The sequence below is a fragment of the Anser anser genome (genome assembly GCF_964211835.1).
Source record: "Anser anser genome assembly, chromosome: 2".
Classification (NCBI taxonomy): Eukaryota; Metazoa; Chordata; class Aves; order Anseriformes; family Anatidae; genus Anser; species Anser anser.
In genome coordinates this window covers 28,052,046-28,071,213 of record NC_139721.1, presented here as the reverse complement: position 1 = coordinate 28,071,213, position 19,168 = coordinate 28,052,046, and the positions used below count along the sequence as shown (strand labels likewise).

The 19,168-nt window shown below is 35.7% G+C and overlaps 1 protein-coding gene across 1 annotated transcript; it reads right to left on the bottom strand.

The window, feature by feature from the left end:
- Window positions 1-334: 334 nt before the first annotated feature.
- Window positions 335-19,163, bottom strand: LOC310893896 (uncharacterized protein). The gene is made up of 4 exons (XM_083823395.1): window positions 18,922-19,163; window positions 7,017-7,084; window positions 5,468-5,578; window positions 335-2,321 (listed from the first exon to the last, which is right to left on the bottom strand). Exons 1-4 carry the CDS (start codon window positions 19,016-19,018, stop codon window positions 2,286-2,288), a joined length of 312 nt encoding a protein of 103 aa, XP_083679521.1. The 5' UTR covers window positions 19,019-19,163; the 3' UTR covers window positions 335-2,285.
- Window positions 19,164-19,168: the final 5 nt, after the last annotated feature.

Here is a 19,168-nt window from a genome sequence, read left to right as displayed (position 1 = left end):
ATTCCTCATTCTTTTTTGTCTAAAACTCCTTATCTCTAATGTCTGTTAGACTTTATTTCTACACAATGTCTTGTATGAGACAAAAAAACGAGGTTGTATCCCCTTCTTCTTCAGATGAGTCACTCCTGGTATGGCCATACAAGTTCACTTGGATTGTATCCCTACCTGTATTGTGGTTTTTTTTGTGTGTGTGTGTGTGTGTTTTTCTCTATTCCTGCTACTGTACTGTCACCTGAAATATGAATTATATATATATATATATGTTCTTACATCCAGTAAGAACTGGCAACTCCTAAAATAGATGTATTGCGTGCAGATTTTGTGAAGGCTGGGTGGCAGCACACTAAACCACTCCAGTTATAGTAGTCTTTCCCAGCTGCTTGAAAGCTGGAGAACTTTCCAATTCCTAAAGATAATAATGAGACTATGGGAGAGCAAAAGAAGAAATAGGAGGGAAGTTTCTGGAGAAGTCTGAAGAATCCAAATTAGATATGAAATTGTTGAAACAGACCTAATTCCACCAAATTTGTATAGTGGTGTTTTGTCTTACTATCTTTTGGCTTATTATCTAGCCACTTTAAACATATATTAAGTCTCAGTTTACAGAGATGTGGTTGACAATTAGTTGCTAGCAGGAACATATTTACCATGGGAGATATAGAATCTGAAGAGGACTGACTGTTTGGAACAAGGTAATGAGAAATTCTGGCTTTATATGCAGAGAATTATCAACTATTGCTTAGATCTTGCTCCAACATTTGATTTGATTCAAAATTAAAAATTCAGAAGTGGTGGACTACTTTTCTTACAAGAGCATATGTACCTTGAATGAATTGCAATGTAGATGAATTTTACCTGCCAAGGTACCTGGGATGGTAACTCCAGAAACAAGTGATAATTCTTTGTGTGCTGGTATTACTGACATTATTTATTACCTATGGTTTTAGGAAATAGAGGTGGGAAAAGTATTTCAAATGGGAATAGGAAGTAGGAAGTGAAAGGGAAGAAAGAATGAGCAACAAAAATAGAGGAAAATGTAGATAAAAACAAAGAAAAAAAGAAGAGAATAAATAGGCAATATAGCCTTCCAAAAAGGAGCAAGTTTCCAGAGAAGTGGTGCAGCAGTGTTGCAGGTGAGGACTGGGCAGTTTACGGATTAGATCCTGGCGCCCCTGAGGTGAATAGAGAGAAGTGCTCATGGGAAGCTGACAAGTTCTGAACTTTTTTGCAGTAAGGCTTGAATAAGGCCTAAGGACCTAGCTTTGTGCTCAGGGAATTTGGGAACCCATCTCAACCAGGTCATGCAAGGATGTATATGCCAAATGTTTTTCTTGATTTAAGACTGGCCCTGTCCAAGGGAAAAAAAGGAAGAGAAGACAGTGGGTGAACAAAGACAACTTTGGCAATGACAAGTTGTTTTCTAGGAAACGGAACACTCTCACGGCTTCATCGTGTTCAGTTTTGAGCCCCTCACTACAAGAAAGACATTGAGACCCTGGAGTGGCTGAGGGCACTGGGATTGTTTAGTCTGGAGAAGAGGAGGCTCAGGGGAGACCTTATTGTTCTCTACAACTACCTGAAAGAAAGGTGTGGGGAGCTGGGGGTCAGCCTCTTCTAGCAGCAGGATGAGAGGGAATGGCCTCAAGTTGCACGAGGGGAGGTTCAGGTTGGAAATTAGGAGAAATTTCTTAGAAAGAGTGGCTAGGCATTGGAATGGGTTGCCCAGGGAGGTGTTGGAGTCACTGTCCCTGTAAGTGTTCAAGGAAAGGTTGGATGTGGTACATAGGAACATGGTTTATTTGGTAATATTGGTGGTAGGGAGATGTTTGGACCAGATGATCTTGGAGGTCTTTTCCAACTTTAATGATTCTATGATGAACCACATAATAAAACTCTAAAGATTTGAATACATTGAGCAAGTGGTTCCAAACATTTATTTTTTTTCTTTATCCCACCATATGTTATTTACATACTTCAAACACTGCATACTTTCTTGAAAATATGTCATATACAAAAACTAAAATAAGTATGTCCTCCAAATTAGGTCTGCTGTGTCTGTGCATCACAGCTGTATTCAATCTAGAGTTCACATACGGTAAAAGATAAAGCAACTTATACTGTATATGATGTGACAAATGTTTCTTGTCATGTTAGAGGGACTTGAGACATCACTGTCAGCCAGTTGACTTTACTGTTCCCATGGTGGTTGAAGAGAACCTGATCTGCCCCATTTTGCAGTAGCCTAGAAGGAGATGCTCAGTCATTTACTGCCTTGTAGTTGAGTTTCAGCATTCACTCACTGAAGAGGCAGTAACTTCTATCTGAGAAGACAATAATGCATAAAAGCAATTTGTCAACAGAGGAAAAAAGAAAAAACAAACAAACAAACAATACTTCTACATACAGAGTTCAATCTGAAAACAAATTGGACACTTTTTTTTTTTTTGCTCAAGGAATGAAAATATGAATGAGTTCAGCTGACAGCTGATTTTTGTGTGCTTTGTGGCATAAGAAAAAAACTTTTTAATTGACAAAAATTTTAGATGTCACTGAGTTTGCAATATAAATTACAAACATCAATGTAGTGTAAACCCATTTTTTCCTCTTATTTATCTGTAGGATGTTTGTTACAGCCATAAAACACTTTGCAGCTCTTGACAAATGAACATTCCCCTGTTACCTGACAAGGCAAATTACTTATCTCCTTAATTCTTTGAATAAAATTTCCTGATTTGCTGATGGAATAGGAAATAGTAATTACTCTACTGGTGAGTATGAGTAATTAAAAAAAAAATGCTATTGTTTTGTCAAAATTAATAAATGGCCCACAAATAAAACTGTAAATCAAAAACAGTTATATTGGTACACTCCTCATATCCATAAAAAATAAAGATATTTGTAAATACAGTTCAGTAGTGTTATTAACCCATTTCATGGTTTGGATTTGAGAGTGAGATTACTGAAGATGCTGAGTGGGAGAGATCTGCAGGGAAGTCCCTTGAAATATGAAGGAAAATGAGACTTTCTAAAAAATATATATATATACGTTATATATATATTGTATATGTATATACAATATATAAAATATATTATATAATAATATTTAAATATATTACATATTGTATAATATATGTAATATTATGTAATATTATATATGATATATATTATATATTAAAGATATATATTAAAGATGTCATGCCATTCCTCACTGGTGATGGAAGGAATATTCACTGTTGTTTCCACAGTGCCGCAATGGGTTGTTCTGGAGTCACACAGCTGCAGGTCTGGGAACAACCCTGTCACAGCAGACAGAACAAATAAATGTGTTGCTGTACCTTGGAGAACAGCATACTTAATGTTTGTCTGTCTGCTGAATCCTAGGCCTAGCCTGTGGGCAGTGGATGACACTGCTTGTGTAAGCTTAAAATTAATCTATGAAAGGCTAGATAGTCCATTTTCTTCAAAGGCAAAAATAACAGAGAAATTCACTCAGAAATTATCCATTCTACCTATTGAATATGCATGTTCACATACTACCTACCAACAAAGATATGGATAACATCCTACAGCAGTGATGGTTTTGAAAGCTTGGGACAATTATAAATAAACATTTCTAAAAAAACATTCTTTGGAGATGAACTGAAGAAGCAGCAACCACATTCCCATGGTCAGAAGTACACTGCCCTTTGTCAGGTCTTTCCTCCTGGTATCATAAAACCTTTACGGCTGCTCAAATCCTATAGCCTTTCAGGATTATGGAGATAATGAAGAATACTGTGTTCTTTCGGTTTTGGATACAGAGACATGTCTCTCATCAGTGTGTCTAATATCTTCAATAAATTGAATAAATTAAAGAAAAAAAGGAGAATGAAACCTCCCATCCCCAAACTACTGCTTCCCACACATCTGGTGTGCAGATTCTCACTACATTTCAACAGCTAATGGAACACAAAAAATAAAAAATGGATAAGTCTCCTTAGTGTCATTTCTTTATATCTGCCAAAATTCAGGTAAAAATGACTACAGCTGAAAACTAGATACAAAACTCAGATTTGATCAAAGCTTCTATTGCCTACATCTGGCATTGAAGCAATTCATCTGGTTGACAATCTCCATTCAGTCAAGTCCAAAGACACATTAATATTCCTGCTTTCTGCCTCATGCTGTATTGGGTACACAACTGCAATGGATTTTTTTGCATTATTTTTCCCTCTGTATCCTCCAAGAATCCAGTAAAAAATATGTTCTAAGTGAAAGAGAACCTCAGTGACTGGTAAAAATTTGTGTGAGTTAACAGTGAAGTCTGTAATGCACTCACATATCAATTACTTGTAGCTTCAAGACCTTGTGATAATATATGAAACATTATAAACTAGGACCAGGCAGCACGAAATTACTATAGAAATGGTCTCATAGAAAATGAGATGTTCTTTCAACAACTCTGATGGAAAAGGAGAGGCAAAACTATCTTCATCATGTTTCTAAAAAGCTGCTGAATAGTTTTGCACCACATGTTCCTCTTTTTTTAGGAAAAAAAAAAAAAAAAAGAAAAACACCAAAAAGCACATTAACACATAACACATTACCCCAGAGAAATCTGCTTCTTCTTTCCAAAAAATATAAGTTCTGAACTGAAATGTCACATTGAAAATGTCACATTGAAAAGTTACTGAGAACTATTTTAAATATCCCAGTCTGAAAACCAGTGCAGCATTTGTCAATTCCATATGAAATGAAATCTGTGAACAACATATTTCAGTGGTCACAAAAAAAGCTCCACCCATTTCTCCTAGAGGCAGAAATCCAAGTGGAAAATTTTCAATCATTTCTGGTGGTAAGCTGTTTTAACAAGAATGCCACCACTGGCTCTCTTGGGGCAAGACTGGAAGAGAAACAGGAAACCTTAGGTGTCCACTTTGGACGCTGGCAATCAAAATTGTTGTGTAACAACATGGTGGCATCAAGAACTAGAGGTTAGTTGCCAAAAAAAAAAAGTGTCAGAGATGCAATGTTGAGTTTCAACTACGGAACTCTGAAAGCAGCAAAACCTAGGGTAGCCTTGAGAGTCAGCAAAAAGAAGGGACAAAAAGCAGAAGATAAAGAGAATGGCAGGGAGCAAATATGAGCAAAAAGAAATACAGATTTCTGAAAGGAACACACACTCCAGTCAAACTAGCAATGAGATTAGCCCTACCCTTTCCTGTCTACGTCTGCTTCTAAAACATCATGTTTTCATCCCTATTTCCTTTTATACACACAGACAAGAAAATGAAAGGTCCATCATGTTGCTGATTATATCCCATGGTAGGCAAGGTGCCACAAATATAACCAACTTTAGCTTTGATATTGTTTCTCTCCTGACTTTGCTGGTGCGTCATAGCAACCTTGGCTACAGGGCAGTTATTGATTCAAAATACTAATACAATGTGAGAGAATTTCACTGCACAACAGGATTATTGTGACTGACCTGAACAGCCCCTGCTTGAGCAGCAAATGCAGAATCCAAGTATTTGATCACCTTGTTAGATATTTTGCACTGCAGCCTGATGCCTTCTTGTGTTTGTCCATGAACTTGCAACTAAGAAGTAAAAATAAGAATATAACATACAACGCATTATTGTATTAGTGTGACGCAAGCATAGTACTAGAAAAATGTGAGACCAGAATGATGATGTCTTTTTCCATTGCCAGAGAAAGAAGAATGCTATAAAAGTCATAACAACAACAAAACACCAACAAAAAAGTTTTGCCACCAATGTTACCACTGAAGTTGTTACCCAATTCTGCATGGACAGAACTTCTTAGCATCTTCCATGTCCTACAGCTTAGCTCATCCCACCTACTACTATCATGACAGATGCTCAGGTATTTTTCTCTGTGCTTTTTATTACTTCATTTTGCCTTCATTGTAATAATAACTCTCAGTCCTAGTGATACTGTTTGCCACTGGTTAAAGACAGTGGTTGGAATTAAAAATTTGGTTCAGATGAATTACTTCTTTTGAACAAAAAATTGCCTGAATATAAAGCTATATTGCAGCATACCTACAGTTTTAAAATTATGATTACATCCTGTTACTTAATCGTGTTTCAACACTTTTTCACATGCACAGCTTGTGGAATAGTTTATGCATTGCAAAATTCATGCAAAATTTACCTTTTTTACAGCTGACTGATGTTATATACTCATTTGTACTTCACTGGAGTGCAGGGAGGATGCAAAATAATATTAAATTAAAGCAAAAGCAATTTTCTTAAGTTTGAACAACAAGCAAAGATGCAGAGCAGCAGTGAGGCATGTCCACAAGAGCCTGTTTCAATCCGTTCCAGACATGAGCAGCTTTCCCCCCCAGTCCTGTCGGTCTAGGTCCTTACAAACATGGCCACAGGCTGTCTGCTTTCTCAGCCAGCCACCCATGGAGGGGGATTTGTGTGTATTTACCCCTGTTTGGCGGCTGCCTCTGTGAGCTTTCTTCTTGGATAAAAAAGACTTGGTACTGAGGGAATCTAATTTTTGTGAATTTTCTGTTTATGATGTAACACTCATAGATTGGTCACTACTTTTAAATAAATTTCACATGTGAAAGGGTAGTTCCTGATACAGCATATTAAATCAATCACAATATTAGGCAAATAAACATTTTCTACTCTTCCTCACTCTTTGTTCCCTATGTTCTTTCCTCCCAGATAAGTTGTAAAACTGATATGAACCCTTTCAAATATCTGTGGATTCTTCCAGAATTAATTTTGTATTTTCCTACTTGGAGATCAGTTCTGAATTCAACCACACACACACAGCTGACTTCAAAAACAGAAGTTCGAAGTCTTCTTCACAGAAATGAGAAAGGTAAATGTAAGTATTTATCAAAGAACAAACCCAACTCTTGGCTACTCCTCAGCCAGTTAACTGCTTTATCTACATGACCATACAGACTTTCACATCAATACCAAAAAATACTTTTAATCTGAGCCTAAGGAATAAAATCTTCATCTGACAAATGCTGTTAGGCCATTTACCTGAAAGGGTAGATCCCAAGGAGGCTCCACTCTGCTAGAATTTTGTCCTCTATTTACAGGATGCAGGTCTGTAGAGGAAAATTCTTAAATTTACCCAAGTACAACTGGGCAGAACTCTTTCAATAGACAGGTACTCCAAACCAGGAGCACTTCATATTTCAGGAACAGTGAAAGTCAGGAATTTCACATCCATCGTAAAGGGTTCATATATTTCTGAGTGAGTCTTGGCCTGCATATTCTGAAATATTTTCAGGATTCAATATTGAAACAATAATTTTCTCTATTAATAAAAGTTCATTGCTTCTGAGGAGAGATTGCATTTATATCTATGAATGAAAAAAATGGGCAATTTTTTATATTTTTAAATTCTGATAATTTGATGTCATATGACATCCCTCTGATCACTAAAGGTGTTGCTCTTTTGCTGTTGAAGAAATGGTGACTCAGAAAGCATGTTCTTATTTTACATAAGAAGAACTTTGTATTATGTATGTAAAATAATTTTCACAGGAATACATTTTAATGTGTTATGTTAATAAATACATTGTAATTAATGGGAATCACACATTAACATATTAGTGCAACATGCTAGAACTTTAATGTCTTGCTTACAAATCTTTTTTTTTTTTTTTAATTAAGGATAAACTTGCACCTTTCCATGCTAGTGTGTTTCTTTGCCTAAGAACATGGAGTCAGAATTGGAAGATGTATTTTTACAGAACAAAATTTATTTGCAGGAGATATGTTAGCAAGTCTTGGAATGCATAACATTTAACTGCACGACAGTTCCAATTGCAGAAAAAAGAGATGTGGTACTGCACACTCAGTGATATCATACTAACCACGAGCATCTGGCTGTACTGCTCTAGGAGAGGAGGTTCAGTCCTCCAAGTTCTCAATCTTTCTCTTCCCTCCCCACGTATTTTATATTTTAGGTTCAGTAAAAGAATTTTGTTTGAATGTACTCTCCAGGACCATCTTGCTGTTCTTCCCACAGCAGCAAATCTTTGTGCTAACTTTGCACCAAGAGGTATGATCACAGGTTCTAAGCCAGCTATGAAGAGGGAGGCAGAGGAAAGGAATCCAAAATTACTAATATCAAATACATCCAAAGATCCCCAAACCACTTATTCTTTGGAAATCCTTAGTCAGTTTGGATCTGAATAGGAGAAATGTAAAAGAGTTTATGCTTAAAAAATGTTCTTCTTTGACCACCCACTCACATTTTTAAAAATATTTTCAGTACTGACCTTATTTTATTCCATTTCATGATCATGTAATTGATTTACTTTAGTGTGAAAAGTAAACTAAATGAAATGTTGAGCATATATGAACATGTAATCTTTTTATACTAAATACAATTTTAATATCATAATATAGAAAAACTAAATAAACATATTGGGAGCACGTAGCATATGGAAAAACAATACAAACAAACAAAACCTTTTTTTTATTATGACAGAAAAACAAAAACAAAACAAACAAAAAAAAAACACACAAAAAACTATTTTCTATTAAAAAAGGCAGTTGAGAGTGTCTTGTATTTTTGTACCAAAACACAGAGTGTTGGCTGAGGAAAACATTTAAGTTGTGGTATTATTTCCCTAATGGAAAAATATAGTCTACTATGTTCAGAGCCGAATGGGAAATATCATTAGCAAGAAACAGGAGCTAGGATTATGCCAAATTGTTAGGCAGCAGTAATATGAATATGCCCTAAAACCTACTCTGTTAATGAAGGACATTTATTACACTTATGCAAATATGCTGTAGGAGGTAAAATAATTTTGATAAAATTATTTTTATAGTAAGAATTAAAAAAATGGATGTGGATCTTGATTCCATATACATTTGGGTATTGACTATGTCCAGGTGAAGGTTCTGCATTTCTGTGCCCTCTGCTTTGAGCCATGAGATTGAGCCTTCTGGTACATTTATTAAACCTACTGCCTGCTTTTAGAGGCCACATTTTAATGAAAATGTTTTGTTTTCACTTTGAACTGCATGATCAGGCAAGAAATAACAGGTAGCTACCATTATAGAAAACCACTTTATGAGATAAGAATTAACATTGAGTGCAGACTGATAAATAAAAAAGCTGAGAGATAACAGAGTATATTCAAAATAATTCTCACATTCAAAATTCATTCATGAGTTTTATCATATGTCACCACACTTTCAGAGGCGTTAACCCTAGACTACATTAATAAGGAAAAACAAGTATTAACTATATCTATAGGCCTCACTTTTAACAGCCAGACACTCAGAGAAGACCATGAACTTCAACATAATGGTATAGACAGGAAAATCCTGCAATCATTTTGTTCAAGAGCTCAAATTCAGCAGTGCATCTGGGCTTCCATTCTAAAATCTATTTACAAGCTCAATTCCTGATTCAAGTACCCAGTTGTTTCCAAAATGGGATGTACACAGTGGAGTGTGAGAACACTCTCTGAAAACTTTGTAATTTGCATACTTAAATAAAATAAAATCAATATATACTGCAAGTAAATTTATGCTTTAAATTTCTCTATCTCAAATGACACTCTGTCTTGCCTGTTCCAAGCTTGTTTCAGGTACAGTTTTTAAGCACTTGCAAACAGATTTTTTTCAAATATTTAGAATATTTAAAGTACTTTGTTTTGCACAGAGCTGGGACCTCTGGTATGCTGCATTAGCAGCATGATTAGTAGCCTTTATCTCACTTCTGATAACACTTTTTTAGGATTCAGTGTGTACACCAGTACTTTGAAATACCAGGCAATAAATGGAGTCAGTCTACCATGGATCTTAAATAGTTAGAAAGTCTAATTCACTAGTTGGACTACAGATGCCATAATTGTTTCATTATCATGTCTTCTCTTCACACATTTGTAATGAGATAGTTATTAATATTAGCTTTTAATATTCTTAAATTAGGATATTATATGAAAAAGTAAATAAATAACAATGCTATGTATATCATGTCCGCCCCTAAAACCATTTGCATTGTGTTTATGAAAAGAATCCCAGAAATCAACCCTTGTGAATTTACATGCAAGGAAATTATTTTGAAAAACTACTAAAAACTTCTACCAATATTGTGTCCTTCACATGAAAGTCATCATAAGGAAAAGATTCTATATATGCATGCATCTGTAACAGTTAGATGGATTATGTAAAATGGCTTATATAATAAAGAAAACTAATAAGTCTTAACATTTAGCAAAGGTGATTGTGATTTTTAGTTAATTAAATTTTGCAGACTGCTATGTCCACTAATGAGCACACAAGCTGATTTAGTAGAATTAGTCCTTTGTATTCAATAGAGTAATATATCCCTCTTTGTATTGCAGGGACAAAAGAGAAGTGTTGTCAGGGAACTGCCTGCCTACACACACAAACACTCTCTATAGAAATTGCCATTTTATTGGAAGCATGGAGGAATTTCACTGTGAAAACACAGGAAACCCAAGCCAAGATTTGACATAGCTAAATTCAATTATCAGACACTTTCATTCAAACTTGAGGATGGTGTTTCAAAAGCCACTGTTTTGTTACTGCCTGCTAAAAGCCCTTATGGCATTCTTTATGATTATTAGTGAAACAGAAATTAAATGGCAACTGACCCGTACAGTGTTCACAGGAGTCATGTGTTTCAGAGACCCAGATACTGCATCTGCATCACTGTGTGATGAACATCACGTACATTCCCAATTAGGATTTGCCTTGGAGTGCCAGTATAGACGAATGAAGGAAATTTGATGAAACTTCTTAAAATGATACCACAACAAAATGAATGTAATGGTCTTGTTTTCTGTTTTAAACTATGTATGATTGTTTTGTAAGCTTATGTAAGAAAAAAAAAAAAAAGAAAAAAAATATCTCAGTAATGTCTACTAGAAAGAAATGAGTTAATATAGAAGTCTGAAAGACTCAGCTTACCTCTTGAAAGAAGAGTTAGGGATTATAATGCTGACATAAGTAGGTGTATTGACTATCTCAGGTATTGAAAAACCATAACCATGCAATTTTTAACATGCAAAAAGCAATAGCATGATGCCAGACAGCATAATCCTGCTAACAGCAATATGCAAGAAAAACCTTTTTTCCTTGTTTCTCAGGTGGAATATTCTGAATTCATACTTTTAAAAATATACTACAGTGCCACCCATTGCTTTTAAGACAAAGCCAAACTGATGGCAAATTGTCAGTGCCATCAACCATGTCTGCTGCCTTCCGCAGCAACCTATCACTGCTAGCACCAATTTCCCACTATTCTGGTTCTGACAGCAATCTACCCTTTTCAAGCAATCTAGCAGGCCAGAAAAAGAAATCTGTTGTTTGAAGATGCCCAAAAACTGAATTGTTAGTTATAATCCTTTCTAAGAGGTTTAACTGATTCAGTGTATTTAAGAAAGCCAAAAGTTATTGGTATTCTACACATTTTACTCCTGCCCAACTACATATTGCCATGTAAACATTAGGTTCATCCACATATTCAAAATTATCTTTTTTATATGAGACTTAAAACAAGGTTATAATTTCCCCTTTTCTAAATGCTCTCTAATAAATCACACTTGAGAGTGTTCAGTGGTAAGCATTTAAGGAGAACTTGGTATCTTTTTTTTTTTCTTTTCATTTAAAAGACAAACGGCATACATACATATAACAACTACACACACAGATGATCTGGGAAGAGTATAAGTTTCTAGCTGTAACAGTACCTCAAAACTGTATTCCCCAATAATTGCTTTACATGGCAGTTTTATATGGAAAATATATAAAAGTCCCATTTCCTGATAAGCTCCTATGCAGTTTGCAGAACTGGCACCTGCACAGCTGTATTTTCCCAATCCCATCCATTTGCAAGGCCATATTTTTCATAAGCAGAAAGTTATTTACTACATCTTGTCCACACACAACCTGGCTAACTTTTTGAAAACACTTCGTCTTGCACAGATGTCATTTATTGCAATTTCTGTGAGTCCTGCGCTTGCCTCTGCAGAACAAAACAAAGGCTAATTCTTTCCTAAAGGTTTGTTTGCCACAATAGAAAATTAACATGCAGAAACCAAAAATATATGTTGGTGAAGAGCCTGCCAGCAGCCTGACAAATAGTTGAACACTGGTCAGTCAAAAAGGCATTTCAATTAAAACTTTGTAAATACTGTATTTAAAGTCTCTTTACAAGGAAGCCTCAAACTGCCATTGTTCAACATGATTTAACGTTTTCTGTTAGCCTCTAACTAGACGGGGGAGATGGAAGTTGGCCCTCCCTACACCAGACAAACTCCAGCTAAGACTGTCTTCCTTTATTACCATCAAACTTTCCCAAATGAAGTGAACCTAAAATATAACAGCATTTTTAGGCAGGCAAATGAGACTGGGCATTGAATTTTCATTCATAGAGGCTTGTCCAAATAATAACCCTCTATCTGCTGTCACTTTCTTATGAACAACATAATTTAAGATGGTTTCAGGAGCATGAAATTAAATCATTCACAGTGGATAGATCTTCTAATAACAAGACACTTTTATCTCACAGGCAGCAGTGTTGTCAGACTTAGGCATAATTAGGACTAGCAATCGGTAATTTTGCTGTAAAGCAGCTGACTGAACAATAGAGACTTTTAAAAATAGACTGCAGTTAAAATCTTTAATATTGATTCAGATTGTTTATTTGGAAACTTCCACACAGCTACGTACTATTTTGCTTTGCTAAATATTAACACGTACAGAGTTTGAGGTAATTCTTGTTTTCTAACCAGTCACTTCCCCTTTGAATTCCAGAACTGTAGTTATTCATACCCTTGTATATTACTGATGGTGGAAACAAATTTATCTTCTGGGATTTTGGAAAATGTAATCACCTAATGGAATCTTTAATGCAAAATATGATACTATCTTAACCGAAGTTGTAGAGGAGAGTAATGTGGGAGGCTAGCATTTTTAGTAAAATAACTTAGTGTCATAAAAGACCCATAGGAATGTGAAAGAAACAGAAGAAGCAAAATACATTAAGTGACAGGAAAGTCAAAATGAAGATTAATATTCGAAAGTAAGACACTTCAAAGGAACACTAAGTCAGTGTTTCCCTCTAAAATGCATGTCTCATATCACCTTTCATTAAAAGATGAAGGAAACAATACATACATAATCTACCATAAAACTATAAAATTACATACTGTATTTGCATTATTATTATTATTGTCATTTCTGTTACCAGTTGTGATGCTTTACCATCCCACAAGTTTTAGCTTATTTCATAAAAACGTCATTCTCATCAAAACTCATTAGGTGTAAATCACCTTAAATTTTCCTTTAACTCACTTCCCTCACCATGGTTCCTTGAAAAGTATTGCACAGTGTCACACAAGTTTATTTTGTCAATGAATACTTTGAAGCACAAAGACAAAGTGATTTTCCCAGGACATAGAAAAGCAGTGGTAGAACAGGTTAAAGGTGACAGATGTTTTGAGCCCTACATCAATCAGGATATAGCTGTTTAACAACCTGTAATAAGGCTAGAGGTTCGCAGGCTACTCAGAAATATTCTTACACCAGACACTGGTATATGACTTTTTTTTTTCTACTTTAATGTCACTTCAGGATATCCAAGGCAGCAAGCAGTTACTAAAATAATGCCCCAGGTCACTCATAATCTTTTGGAACCTAGGAAATTATGATACTAGAAGAACACAAGGTCACAAGGTGTTGACTTAAACCCTGATCTGTACAGATGATCTTCCTCATCCTTTTTTATTGTCATTCATGCAAGTTTTCAGGCATCACCTCCTGAAGAGTTTCTTGATTTCCTCACACAAAGAGGGATTGGCCTAAATATAAAACAGTATCACTCGTACTACTCTTATTTCCTAGTTTTCATTTCTTGCCTTATCTTCTGATCAGCTATAACCAAAAAAGAACCATAATCACTTGTTTTTCCTTTCCTACTTCTCTTCTTGCCAGATGTTTACTGCCTATTAATTCACTGTGATATATTAAAATAAAACAATGAGGGCTATATGTTATGTTCCACTAGAGCATGGTAGCAAACCTAAATGGTCAAATTAAAAAACAAACAAACAAACAAACAAACAAACAAAAAACAGAAATAATAACTAAACTACATCACTGTTTAAATTCTATCATTGCTTTAGAGCTTCTTCCACTGGAGAAGTCACTCTAGATGACGCACCAACAAAGTCAAAATTAGTCTAAAAATGATCAGATGGAGTCAACAATAAAGACCTTTAATGACTGTTATAGATGCACAAGCCTTAATCCAATCTCCATGACAAAATTTAGCATGAATTACTTGAAGCTCTGGAATGGGTCACATAGTAGTGCCTGGACCAGAACCCTATTGATCTGTGTATGTCTCATAAACCAGATTATTTTAATGTTATCAGGGGAATACAGATATTGACCCTTTCTTCACTCCCAGAATATGTAGTAAGCATAAGATTATGGATGTGCAACCTGTTTTCTTCATGTGGTCCCTTTTTTTGTTACACTTGGAAATTTTGTCTGATAAGAAAAGAAGGGGATTGATTTATTGGGGATATCAAGATGCTTCAGAATAGAGAAGTTTTCTCTGATGTTGCTGCAAAATTGCCAGAAAGCCTATGAGAACAGCCATTCACAGACCTGTGTTGGACTCCCCATCCCATGCTCAGATTTCTCTGGACTCTCTGAACATGTGTCTACTGTGTATAAACACTAAGTCTGACACATGTAGAAAGTATCAGGTTCTGCTAGAAGTTTATTTGCAGTTTGTCTGACATACACTAGATGTGTTGGATCCACTCTCCATGCAGTGCATGATAGATATACTTACATTTCCATCCAATGTTTTGTGAAAAAGCCCCGAGTGGATGACCAGAGACATATTAAAGAAAAAGAAACTTGGAGAGGTTGTTGCGTAGGAAAACACATGCAATGCAACATCTACTAGCTTGGGATCCAAAGGAATGTAAAAAAAATATTTTTGGGGGGTTAAGCTCATTTCATATAAACTATATGCATTTTAGTATTTCATTATCTTCCTGAATGATTAATATTTCATCACACAGAGAAACTACTAATCCATTTTTATTTTTAACCATGTAAATTACAGGATGTGATGGATATAGGATATGACAGTACATGGTCATCATGCACCCATAAATCATAGGATATTGACTATTGTAAATTTTAGTTTCTGTGGCTGCACTAACAAATAAAGCCATGTATTTTAAAAAATGATTCATCTTTCAGGGAAAAAAAAAAAAAAAACTACTCAAAATTTTAACTATAAATTGTAGTCATGACATCATGGACTACTTTAGGTTGGAATAGACATCTGGATGTCTATTCTGAAACCTTACTTTAAGCAGAGCCAACCCTGAAATTAGATCAAGTTGCTCTAGCTGAGTTTTGAAAAATTTCCAAGAATGGTGTCACAGGTCACAGGCTAATTGGTTGAGGTAGCCACAAAAACAGAGCCATACCACTCATATAATCAAAAAGTATTAACATTGCAGGGCAGATATAGCAGGCAAGCAATATTTCTGTTCCAAGATTTCTATTCTACTACATGCACTCACACACTTGCAAATCAGATCCCAGCTCCTCTTGGCCAGTTAATACAAACTTGCACCATGGACCTGAGGGAATGGGGCACTCACTGTGACTGCTCGACACGTGGGGTTCTGCTGGCAGCTTGGCCCTTGCACATAACTGTTCCACCTCAGGCTCTGCCTTTTACATGTCCAAACGTAAACTCCTGGTGTTTCCCTCCTTTCCAATGATGCTAGGGGCTAGTCTTAACTATTTATTGCTTTCTAAATTAGATTGTCAACATAAACTGTTAATGACCTTGCTAATCACACAGCCCCAGGCCAATTTTTTTGACTTTCTCCATATCTAAGGCAATTACTGATTGTCCCTAGTGTTTCTATCACCCTCCTTCATCAAATATACTATAAAAAGTATAAAGACTACTACATATGGGCTTCTTTTTTTTCCAGCTTGTACCAGGTTAATCTAGTCAGTTCTTTGAATGGGTAGATGCAGTCAAGGTCTCATTTGCTTTTGCAGTACTTTTGGCTGTGCTTGTAAATTTTTTTTCCTACACCTAGTCAGAATTTCTCTTGTAATTTGTAGGGAAGTCTCTTGTCTTTTATTGTGCACCTCCAAGAAGAGTCTGTTTTTTTTTTTTTTTTTTCTCTATAAATTTCTATTGGACCTGTGAGGACAGCAAATAGTTACCTCTTACCACATTGGACTTCTCTGTTGACTCAAGTTCAGTTTGCTTGCTCATCTCCACACCTCCTTTTTTTTTTTTTTTTTTCCTGTAAAGTAGCTCCTTGTCAATTGGCCTCCTCTTGCTCTGCTGAGTGGAGTAACTCCGTCCCTAGGGGACAAAAGGCATTTCATTTTCCTTTGTTGAACTTCATGAAGTTCCTCCCAGGCTAGTCGCCCAATATGTTGAGATCTCTCTTACTGTAAGCCTGCCCTCCTATGTGTTCTCAGTTCACCTCCTTTTGATATAATCTACCCATCAAGGTGGTTAAAGTCACCCAAGTGTGGGATTGGGAGACTTATTTCAGCAGTGTGAAAGTGGCTTTAGCTACTTATGCTTTTTGATGGAATGGTCTCTAGCAAATGGTAAATGTGACATTTTCCTTGTCTGCCCACAATACTCTCAACTTCTTGAAAGGCCTCCGATAGAGCAGACCTCTATGTGTTTAAGTCACTTTAGGTAGAACACAACCTCCCTTCCCTGTGTTTCTTCTCTCTCCCAAAGAACCTATTTCTACCTCCTGCAGTAGACTTTTCCCACCACTTTTCTTTAACACCAATGATTCCATAGCTGTGACTGTGCATGGATCTCTTTGTCCTTTTTGTTTCCCATGCTGGGTGTATTGATGTACAGACACTTCAGATGGGCCCATGGTAGCTTTGTTTCTCAGAGGACTGTAACAGCCTTATCTGTTATGCTGCCCTGGCTGCTGTTTCCACTTTATTTCCTTGGGCTCTGGACTTCATCCCTGGTGAAGCTGGTATGACATCTCCCTCACGTAGTTGGAAAGTTTTTCTTAATCACTTCATCAGTCAATTCTGTCTCTTCTCAGCAGTCCTCATTGCTCAAGGAAGTCCCATGACCATATCAGACAAGAGAATTCTAAAAAGTCCGTGGGAGGTCTTTCAGAAAGCTTTCAATAATGAGAAAGAGTATAGATATTCTCACACACATGAATTTTTCTGCTAAACCCATCTACAAGTATATAATACATGAGAACTAAGGGACTATTTCATGTTAGCACAAAGAACTGAAATTTCAATGAAAAAATGTTACTAACCCATAGACATCTGCCTTAAACAGTCAGAGACAGAAAAAAATAAAAATAAAAAAATGCAATCCTCACATTTTTCAGATGTTTTCCAAATTTTCTGTTTAATTGAACTTAGGTTGTTAATGCTTATCTTCAGTGATGGAATAAAATAAGCATTGGTTACAGCTTAATATATGCATAATATGCTAATTGTTCCCATGTGACCTTGTCAAAATCTTTAGCTCTCTAGAAAGCATTTTTTCTCATTGTAAAAGAGGATTGCTAACAGCTACTTATTTTACTGTCACACTGTGAGAAATAAGTATTTAAAGTTCCTTTACTAATTTTGAAAACACAAGTTCCCATATATGTGTGTTATCACCAGCTTCAACTCCTTAGCACTGAAATAAATTCTGTGTTTTTATACATGTATATGCCAGCATTTCTGTCATTACGCCATAAGGTTCACAGCAAGAAGTAATGTATTTTTTTTTTCTTGAGTTAACAAAGCCAAACTTATTTGTCAAATTAACCTATAAGGACTGAAGGAAAGTCACAACAAGCTACAAGATTTGCATAACAAATTTATAGAAAAAGATGCTATACTACAGAAGTTTTACATAGGACCAAAAGTGTTATAGCAGTTTTGATAACGAAAACCAATTAAATCTGAAATAAGATGTGTTCAATTTTTAGAAATAGAAAGATGACATTTCAGAGTATTATGATTATCTCTTAAGGACCATGGCATCTGAATTGCATCTCTGGTCTGTCTAAACTTCCAGCAGTGCCAGAATCTGACTACGTGAACCATTCATAACGGCCCATGGGGAAAAAAATCAGACAGTTTGTATGTAATTTGTAATCTGAAGCAAGGCATAGGGATTTAGACTGAATTTAGATTTTGTAGATGAAATCATTATCAATTCTAATACCAGTTATTTCCGTCTTTTGATTCAGGATGCAAGTAGCCTAATAATGGGACTTATTTCACTCACTGAAACTTCTGAAACACACTGAAGCTTCAGCTTGTCTGTGGCTTGTCTAAATAACAAGGAATAGATACCCCAAAGGAACAATCCACTTTTAGGAGACAGAAGATTTGAGGTTCTCGTTGAAATCACTTCAAATGGACATAATTTTGTGTAAACCGTAAAGTAATCGTTGTTTGCTGAAAAAAAAAAAAAAACAAAAAAAACCACACATGCAGAATTACAAAAATGCTTGTATAGTTTTCCACATGATTCTTGCCTCTGATTACAACTGAATATATTATTGAAATCTCTGATCTCCAATGTATGCAAAAATTTTGCAGTCAGTTGTGGAATCCTGTCCTGCTGAGTCTGAGTCTGATATATGCTTATCTTCCTGTTCTTTGGATCTTGATATTAGAGCATGTCTACAGCACAATACAAGGAGGATGAACAACTGTTTAGTTCAAGTACTAAAAACTAAGTAGCTTTGATGACACGGAATTTTGTTGTAGCTAAAGCTCATGCTGCTTGTACTTTACGAAGGTATTTGGTAGCTAAACTAGCTCATTTATGTCAACATGAGCAATATTTCATCTTTGGAATGGAGAAGCAGAGATAACAGTAACTTACCTTGTGAATGTTGTAACTGGCCAAAGGTTAGATATTTTTCGGTGCCTGAATATTCTTCAAAGACTTGAAACAATGAAGAACGTGTAGTAGGCATCATTAAAACAGTCTTATTAGAAGGTTACCATTTATAAAATCCAGAAATTCCCTTTGGAGTACACTTAATCCTATCTTAAATCCATTCTGGTTCTGATATGGGGAAAAAATTTATTTAAGCTCTTCTGTACCTCGAGAGAAATGTGAAGCGCCT

Coding starts and splice junctions, on each gene's coding strand:
- LOC310893896 (XM_083823395.1), bottom strand. CDS start 19,018: ATGATGCCTACTACACGTTCTTCATTGTTTCAAGTCTTTGAAGAATAT. Junction 5,579..7,016: donor CTTGGGATCTACCCTTTCAG/GTAAATGGCCTA, acceptor TTTACTTCTTAG/TTGCAAGTTCATGGACAAAC. Junction 2,322..5,467: donor CTCAAGCAGGGGCTGTTCAG/GTCAGTCACAAT, acceptor TTGTCTTCTCAG/ATAGAAGTTACTGCCTCTTC.